We start from the raw sequence: 9,913 nt of genomic DNA, 5'->3' as shown, positions 1-9,913 counted from the left end.
AATTTAACTCCACTTACTGCTTACTACTTATCCTTACATTCGATAATGAGTAAAATACGTCAGATTTATCCGTTAAAAAAACGGCAAGGATATTCATAGTAACATAAAATAATATGTTCTCACTGAAAACCATTAGAACACTTACCGTGACATATGGCTACTGTGAAAATTAAGTCTGATCTTTCCGTTAAAAAAAAACAGCAAAATAACTGATTTTTACGTATTTGAACCATACATGTATACTTTTTTTAATATGTTAAGAGAACCGCAAAAATTCTGGTGTTAACATGTTTTTATCGTATTAAATAGTCTAATATGAAGGTTTTAAAAACAGAAACACTTTGTAAATATTACCATTGTCAGACAGTATCTTCTACTATATTCAGTGATTTCAAATCTCAGGGGACACGACGTCATCCATGATTTTTCACATAATTTATAGAAAAAACCGCACAAAACGGCGGTAAAAAACCAAAGCTACGAAGGGAAATTACTCTATATACTGCTGTAGTTTTTATAGTAGATACAGCATTTCATTTAACAATAAACGCAACAGTAAACAATACTTCAAATATGATTGTGAAATTAACGACTGTTGCAAACCATAAATTTAACAGCATGCTACTGTCGTCTATGCTGACCGTAGCTTACTGTCAAATTTACTGCAGTATTTTTCTTCGTGTATATATAAATTTAATATTTATTGAACCGTTGGAGTGGAAGGAGCCAAGGAAGAGTGCCACAGATAATTTTTTCCTTGGCTCCTTCCACTCCAACGGGTCAATAAATTTATATATATATACACGCAGATCGTTTTATTAAATGAGTCTAACATTTTTTTTGGTGGCTCAAAATCCGCGCGCTTTACATAATTAATGTGCAAGACTGTCTGCTCACTAGTGGTTAAAAATAGCATTCTAAAAATAACCTTTCATCTTTGTATGGACATGTCTTTCTCGGATTCATCTTGGTATCCCTCATTTGTATAGCTCATTCGTCCCTAAATTGAGTTCAGTGTATGCTTAAAAACAGCGTGCCCGGTCGAATTTACTCTCATGTCCGGGGCTTTTAGTAATAAAACGTCATCAATACGTCACCCGTGACGTAGCAGCAACATCAAAACAAGAAAGCCAATGTTACTTTATAGAAAGGCCTATTGGCCAATTTACTCATTGTAAATACCGGGCAATAATCTACTTTGTAAGTTGCTAAATAAAATATGATAGACCGAGATATTTTATTGTATTTTTACCTTAACTAGATATAAACTATATCAAATTGGGGCTCATCAGTACTGTGTAGGAACTCTGGCTATCCTCGGCACTCTGAATGTTTATTAGATATAAGCTAATTATCCACGTTTTATTTATCGTTGTTTACCGCAACTATGTAGAAACTTTTATTAAAGCATTTCAGTACTATTCGAACTTCGAGAACTAGAATTAAAGCCACCTTGAATTTTTGTAAATGCGATGATAAACCCTTTTTTTAACTTTGAAAGCGCTGTCAGGTTAAAAATAAACAAGTTAAACATATTTGCCATTTGTTTCGAAATGGAAATAATATAGTCCTGTCACCGATTCAAGGACTGGAAAATCCGAATTTTCTATTATTTTGAAAATCAACGGGAAAATAGTCTAAATTCCACCCAATCCACACAAGGCTTTTTCTCTCCAATCGCCCAAATCGCAACCCGGGATCATTCACTCACAGGACGAGAACTCCAGCTCAATTTTGGACCCCCACGACGGTAGCTTTACTGCCAACTTCCCGGATACCATACTGACGCTAGTATTTTTTTATGATTTTTAAAAGAAACAGGGTATCTCAGAGTCATTCGAAGCGCTTTGAAGCTTGGGGGGTCTTTCAAGCGCAGAGCATCCCCGAGACAGACAGCGACGTGAATGCGACGGAAGGTCGTCGATGTGTCGTTCCCTCGGGGATATGCAGTGTGTATTGGGTTGAGGAAGGGTGCCTTCAAAATCGTAACATTTTTAGCATCAAACTCCCCGTTGCTAGGCGGTTGTTAGGTGGGTTCCTTCCGAAAAGAGCGTCCCCCTTAACGAGACGTGACCTCTTTCTCTCTCGTAGCAACACCACCATCCCATCATCATTTCTCTTAATCCTCAAATAACAAAGCGTCGCGGTGTGGGGGCATTAACGCGTTCTGTCTCTCCTCGTTCGACGCGATTCCGTCACCACTCCCATCGCGCCTTTCCACGAGACGAGATTTACTCGTTCGAAGTGGACGCGAACGGTTGTGTCAACCCGATACGAGCCAGCCGAATGAATAGCGTAACACAATAGCAACATTTCTCTTAAGGTCTTCGAGCGGGAATCAGGCGCGTTTTAGCGCTGTTATCCCGGAGTTTACAATTTCGTAATCGCCTGTCCTCTACATCGGCCGCCACTCTAAAGTCGATTGATAATATAACGTAGATAAAGAGGGGTATTGAAGTTTTCCGTTTTCGCGGGTTTATAAATGTAAAGTCTGTTATGGCTCAATCGGTAACTGTACCCGATTTCGCGGTGCGTTTGATGACGCTGGATGACACGGAGCAAGCTTTGTCCATATGGGCCGAGACCGGGATGTACCAAGCCGCGGGCAGCCTAAATACCTGGTTGAAAGTTGACCCTGAAGGAATATTCGTGGCCGCGACGGCTCAAGGTATGGTTGCTCTTCAAACGGTGTACTCGTTTTTATGATACCACGTTTACCTTTCATTAAATAATGTACTAATAGGCTTTGGGATTAGAAAAGATAGCGCCATCTACTTTAATACCTGTCAACTTAATGTGTGAAGAAATAGCGGATGAATATGAATGTTCTTTAACTGAAACGTTCAGCTTTTATATCGAGATAATTTTCAATTTCACATATTAGATTTGAAATTCGGTCGGTAGATGGTGATACTACGTACGAAGCCTATACTTAGCCCAGCTGCCCACTAAAATTTCTAACGAATTCGCGCAGCTGTTTTTAACATAATTTATTTCGGCTGTCGTGTAGGCTTTAGAAGGTAAGAAATTGTGAATATTGCAGACTAGCAGTTTTAGCGTCGCTCAACTCGTGGCTGTTGAAATCAATTTATAGTCGTTATTTCTTTGAAGCTGACGTACTGAGTATGGTTTTTATTCAAAAGGGCACGTACTCGGTACTTGTTGCGCCGTTTTTTCCAAAGAGGATCTGGCTTTCTTCGGCTTCTACGCCGTCAGAGACATCTACCGGGGCAAAGGCGTCGGTGGAAAAATTCTGCAAGCCGCTCTGAAGAGAGTGGGACATCGCAACTGCTCGCTGAACACCGCTGATTCTCACTTGGCAACTTACAGGGATAGGGCGGGATTTAGCCTACAGACTAGTTGGATTTCCACCTGCTGCGTTAAGAAAGGTGACCAGGTCTTCGAAGCTTGTCAAGTTTTGCGATGGAACTGTTCGGCCCAAATAGTTCCGATCGGTTCGGAGTTGATACCGGAAGTGGTTCGATACGACGAGAGCGTTCACGGATTTAACCGTAAGTTGATCGTGACGTTAACAATCCACGAGCGCGATTCTCTCTCCTTAGCAGCTATTGAAGGTGATGGGAAGGTCAAAGGATACGGCGTCATCAGGAAGGACACTTTGGGATTCGGCATCATCGGTCCCTTATACGCCGATGACCAGGACACGGCCGAGACGCTTACCTTTGAACTGGTGAAGGGTTTCGAACCCGCCAGACAGGTTGGCGTGGTCTTCATGGGCTTGAAGAACAACCCCGGCTCCCAGGCCATCACTGAAAAATTGCGCATGGAAGTCGATGATGTTTGCGAACGGCTGTTTACGAAGGAAATTATTCGTATTCCGAACCCCGATAAAGTCTTCGCTCAACACGATCTAAATTTTTGCAATTTTTAACATTATATCCCTATGTTTTAGACCTTTATTACCAAAAGTAATTAGGGAAGTAAAATCTTGGACTTGGGTTGGCTAGCGCTTAGAGCAATTTAATAGGCAAAGCTTATTTCAAAAATTTTAATTCCTTCCTCAGTCCTGTTTACAGCAATTTTATCGAAACTTGTATTCTTCAGCGCGCTGAAAAGTAGTTTGGTTCTTTTTGAGTTTTTTATCTCTTTTCTATTGGTAAAACATTTCTTAAAGTGCAATAATTGGATAATGATCAAAACAGATTACAAACTCTTTCAATTACCCTGTAGTAGAGGTATGCAAATACCATTTTTTGGGGATCGAATCGAATATCAAATATTTTTTTCAAAGCACGGCAAATACCAAATCGAATATTTATAACGTCAAATAATTTGGTCGAATATTTTTAGGGCAAAAATTTAGACCAGTTAACTGATCAAATACCAAATAGTATTTCGAATATCAAATTATTCGACGTATTTGGTTTTCAAATAGCCAAATAGTTTGCATATTTGTCAAAAAAGTAATTGAAATCACTGTTCGTTTTACTTGAAAATAGTAAAATATTAAACCAAATACAGTATAGCCTAGAACAAAGTTCCCTGGGCAAACTTGGTAAATTAGTGGTATAATGACGGGCCCGTCCTAAAAGGTGGTCTTTTAAATTTTTAATTTTACTATTTACTTAGCCTTCTCTTAATAAAAAACACCGAAGGGGGTCCATTGTCTCAGGCTGCAGGCGGGCCCAGAATTTTATATTACGCCACTGTGGTAAACTCTAACTTACCATTCAAATTAATTCTAATTGTTGTACAAAATGTCTTTATTTTCAACCTTCATTCGAACAATTTTCTCGATTTGATCAAAATGAGTTAATCGTAACCTACAAAAATATACTGCACATCAACTTATCAATTATCATACATATTTTAATTGGGTACCATGGCAAAATAATAATAATAATAATTAACTAGGCTAATACCCTAGGTACCACTCTAGGACCAAGTCTTCTAGCGACTTTTAACCTTTAGTAACTACTAACTACAATTAAAATCAAAGGACATGCTACATACTTCATAGTTTGCAAACACTTAATTAAAATTTCAAGTTTTTATTTTTATGTAAAACGCGAGGGAGTAGATAGGGATTTTTTAACAATAGGTACTTTTGTTTTTTTTGTGTATTTTTTTTTTTTTTTTGGTTTGTTATTTGTCAAGGATTACAGTAATGCAAAAAGTTTTAACCGCAAGTTATTATTAAAAAAGATATAATCAATGTAAAATTGCTACTTGCTAGCAATTTTTACAACGGAAAATACGACATATTTCGAGATTTCTGTATGTGTTGGACGAGGTAGGACTGATGACGAGGACGATTCTTTAAATTACTAGATTTAAATACTTTTTGGATAAAGTAGGACGGATGACGAAAAAGAAAAAGGCTGAAATGCAAAACAGTACTAACTTTTAAGGGTTAGGGATTTTTCCCGTATTTCAACGCATTTTAGCCTTTTTTAACCATACTATGTCTTATTATATGTCGTCTGTGTGATGTTGACTTATACAATGTCGAATGTATTCTAAGTATTGGCGCCTGACGGCGCCGCGCACTCACTTCGCTCGAGCGCTGGGGGTGCGCGGCGCCTCCCCAACCCCATACTAAAAAAGCTATGGGCCACCTATAACGCAACCTAGAGGAGAGCACCAAGCCTGACGCATCAAGTATCGTCAACCCGATATTAATCCAACCTAATAATATAAATAACCTAACCTATTATCCCCACCAAAACCCCTAAAATGCATTGAAATACCGCGAAAATACCTGAAATAAAAAAGTAAGTTAGTATGTTTTGCATTTCCACATTTTCTTTTTCGTCATCAGCGCCACGTTATCCACAACGCATTAAAATCTAGGAATTTAAAGAATCGTCCTAGGGAAAATTCACTGCAAAGGGCCAATGTTTAAAAATGCATATCTTTGTTAATATTCATTTTCACCAAAATAAAATGAAAATTAAAGTAATCCCCATCTTGCCCTCTATCCCAAAAAAATATATAAAAAAATCGGGTGGGGGGCAGCTATTCTACACTTAACCCAAAATGGCAGGCAAATAACAACTTTATATTTATCATATCTTTCTAAATAATAAATTGCGGTTAAAACTTTTCGCATTACTGTAATCCTTGACAAATAATAAACAAAAAACAATAACAAAACCAAAAAAGCCGTAAACACATTTTCGGTTTGCACACGTTTTAAAAATTTAGTAATATCTTGTCGTTAAATCGAATTCGTCATCAGTCCTACCTCATCCAACACGTACAAAAATCTCGAAATATGTCGTATTTTCCTAGGTAAAAATTGCTGGCAAGTAACAATTTTAAATTTATCATAACTTTCTACATAATAAATTGCGGTTAAAACTTTTTGCATTATTGTAATCCTTGACTAAAAAAATAAACAAAACCCAAAAAAAAACCAAAAGTACCTATTGTTAAAAATAGCCAGTAGATCTTTTGTTACAAATTAAAAAATTACATTTATTTAATTTTAAATCAATAATTATTAATTTAGTTAACTCAAAAATTCTAAACAGAAAAATCCATAAAGTTACTTACTTCAACTTTCCTCCCGGTTTTTAGTTTTGTTTTGGACTTGGTTTACGTTTTAGACTCAATTTTAGTTTTACTTTGCTATTCTAGAAAATTCCATAACAAAAGAGAACACGCGAGTAATCTAGCCAATAGGCGCTAGAATACACAGCTTCTGCCTTTCGCTAAGAAGTTTTAATACAAAGTATGGATAACGGACGTGCAAGCTACTCTTTATATGGTCCTTGGCGCTGCGGCCTAAAGAGAGGTGCCAGAAATAATGACTAGTTCGGAAATTTAACTACGCTCTCCTGGGATGGCCTTGAACTTCAACAAATTAGAAAAAGACCCGCGGTTATTCGACCAGTTTGGAAACTATTTGAAAATACCAAATACTTTTTCGCTATCTTTTCGAATATTCGACTATTTGATAAAAAAATTCGATTATTCGCGAACTTTTCCAAGCGCTATTCGATTCGACGAATCGAATATTCGATTTGGTATTCGATCGAATTATTTATTCTGACCAAATATTTTGCACACCCCTACCCTGTAGTATTATTTAAAAAAAATACTCTATACTTTTGGCCCATTGAGTCACTTGTTATGGAGCTCATTTAAAAATATACCAACCATAGTGCAAGCTAGAATATGCGTGAAGGCGAAGACTTTATCATCTAGTACCTTTGGTATTACGAATTGAATACCTAAAAGTAAATATTTATGATTCTGGTGTTTTCGAGACGTTCTTGAATTGCGGCTCAAACCATTCGTCATTTCAAAAGTATATTTATATATCACATTGTTAAAAAAAATATTTATAAGAACCAAAATATGTTTGTTGCGAATCCAAAAGTGATGATACCCTAGCAATAATAGTGTTGAGTTGTTGACACATAATAAATGTTACTGTTGAATTCTTTTTGTTCTTTATACATTTGCAAAACCACTTCAAGCACTCAAAGGAATGAAGACGAATCAGAAGGTAATAGTTAGTGTATAGCTAGGAGCAACAAACACAGCACCCCACACAAGGAGAACGCAACCCGTCAAAAGTCGTGCATTTTGTTGCGTACATTTTTCATTGGTTAGAATCTTTAGCGCTTGCTGCCGTCGGAAGGGGAAAATTCGTAAATTGCCTTCCCCCTTTCCGTAAAACGTTCATCGTAAAGGCTCGTCCAATGAAATTTGTACACAACACTGCGTTAGCGTGTTTAAAGGCTAGCTGCGTTCTCCTTGCGTTTGTTGCTCCTAGGTGTAGGGGAGCTGTTGGCTCGCGTGGCATGAAGGGCTCTCCACCACCCTCCTACGCATTGTAACCCGGCCACCTGAATAAATGGCTTTAAACATCGATCGATGACTTAGGCCTAAGGGTATTAGCCTAGTTGATTATTATATCTGGTAAAGTGCAAACTGCCTCTTTCGAATCTTAAGTTAGATCTCCCTCTCATCATAGTCATTATACCTAAGTATAGGGATAGTAGCGCTTGTCCGAATTTCATTCGTCCGAAACGTGTTGCAAATGTCAGAATTATCATTTGTCCGAATTTTAAAACCTAAAGAGTTTAATTTGTACTAATTTAATGATCTTGAGTGTCAAATGATCGAACGGGTAGTAGCGTTTGTTAAAATTTCCGTTGTAAAAATAGTGTTTTGAATATACCTAACGAAATTGGTTCCATATGTCCGAATTAATACAATAACTATTTTAGATTAATTTTGTTTTATCCCAAAAAAATTATTTATTTGTTTTTTGTTTTGTTAAGATGTTATTTATGGCGCTATATGTAGGTAAGGTTAGGTAGTATATATGCGGAAGCGTATTTTTCCAGTTACTGAGATTGAAAAAGCGCGGTTGCATGGTACGGTTTCAGTAGGTACGAGTTCACTAATTACGAAGTCAGTATGTGGGTTTTTTTTTCATATACACCCACGATGATGATAAAGAATGGGGTTGGGGACTCCGCGCGCCTCCAGCAAGAGGGAGAAGCGAGCCTGCGCTAATTATAGAAGTACGATTTCATTAGTAATGATTTTATTAGTGACGAATTCATAAGTAACGAGTTCATAGTAACGAATTCGTAAGTTACGATTTCATAGTAACGATTTTATTAGTAACGAATACATTAGAAACTATTTTATAAGTAACGAATATATTAGTAACTATTTTATTAGTATAACTATTTCATTAGTATAACTATTACATTAGTATAACTATATCATTAGTATAGCTATTTCATTAGTGTAACTATATCATTAGTATAACTATTTCATTAGTATAACTATTTCATTAGTATAACCATTTCATTAGTATAAATATTTCATTATTACTGATTGTATTAGTAACGAATTCTTAAGTTACGATTTCTTTAGTAATGATTTTATTAGTAACGAATTCATAAGTTACGATTTCATTAGTAATGATTTTATTAGTAACGATTATTAGTAATGATTTTATTAGTAATGATTTTATTAGTAATGATTTTATTAGTAACGAATACCTTAGTAATGATTTTATTAGTAACGAATACCTTAGTAATGATTTTATTAGTAACGATTATTAGTAACGATTTCATAGTAACGATTTTATTAGTAACGAATACCTTAGTAACTATTTTATTAGTAACGAATATATTAGTAACTATTTTATTGGTATAACTATTTCATTAGTATAAATATTTCATTAGTAATGATTGTATTAGTAACGAATTCATAAGTTATGATTTCATTAGTAATGATTGTATTAGTAACGAATTCATAAGTTATGATTTCATTAGTAATGATTATATTAGTAACGAATTCATAAGATACGATTTCATAGTAACGAATTCGTAAGTTACGATTTCATAGTAACGATTTTATTAGTAACGAATACATTAGTAACTATTTTATTAGTAACGAATATATTAGTAACTATTTCATTAGTATAACTATTTCATTAGTATAACTATATCATTAGTATAACTATATCATTAGTATAACTATTTCATTAGTATAACTATTTCATTAGTATAACTATTTCATTAGTATAACCATTTCATTAGTATAAATATTTCATTAGTACTGATTGTATTAGTAACGAATTCTTAAGTTACGATTTCATTAGTAACGAATTCATAAGTTACGATTTCATTAGTAATGATTTAATTAGTAACGAATTCATAAGTTACGATTTCATTAGTAATGATTTTATTAGTAACGATTATTAGTAATGATTTTATTAGTAATGATTTTATTAGTAACGAATACCTTAGTAATGATTTCATTAATAACGATTATATTACTAACGATTTCATTAGTAACGATTATATTAGTATAACGATGTCATTAGTAACGATTATATTAGTATAACGATGTCATTAGTAATGATTATATTAGTAAAGATTTTTTTAGTAACGATTTCATTAATAACGATTATATT

General features: G+C 35.1%; 1 protein-coding gene across 1 annotated transcript; it reads left to right on the top strand.

Moving 5' to 3' along the window:
• Positions 1-2,256: 2,256 nt before the first annotated feature.
• Positions 2,257-7,409, top strand: LOC149926764 (uncharacterized). Its single transcript, XM_090159182.1, has 2 exons — positions 2,257-2,668; positions 3,144-7,409. The coding sequence occupies exons 1-2, from the start codon at positions 2,497-2,499 to the stop codon at positions 3,890-3,892; spliced, it is 921 nt and encodes a 306-aa protein (XP_090015308.1). The 5' UTR covers positions 2,257-2,496; the 3' UTR covers positions 3,893-7,409.
• The last annotated feature ends 2,504 nt before the right edge of the window (positions 7,410-9,913 follow it).

This window comes from Leiobunum rupestre, chromosome 9, assembly GCF_980474605.1.
Source record: "Leiobunum rupestre chromosome 9, qqLeiRupe1.1.hap1, whole genome shotgun sequence".
In the NCBI taxonomy this organism is placed as follows: Eukaryota; Metazoa; Arthropoda; class Arachnida; order Opiliones; family Sclerosomatidae; genus Leiobunum; species Leiobunum rupestre.
This window is presented reverse-complemented; position numbering and strand designations above follow the sequence as displayed.

Excerpts from the sequence above, each read along its gene's own strand:
- LOC149926764 (XM_090159182.1), top strand. The coding sequence starts at position 2,497 with ATGGCTCAATCGGTAACTGTACCCGATTTCGCGGTGCGTTTGATGACG. Across the intron at positions 2,669-3,143 it reads CGTGGCCGCGACGGCTCAAG|GGCACGTACTCGGTACTTGT; the intron begins GTATGGTTGCTC and ends TTTATTCAAAAG.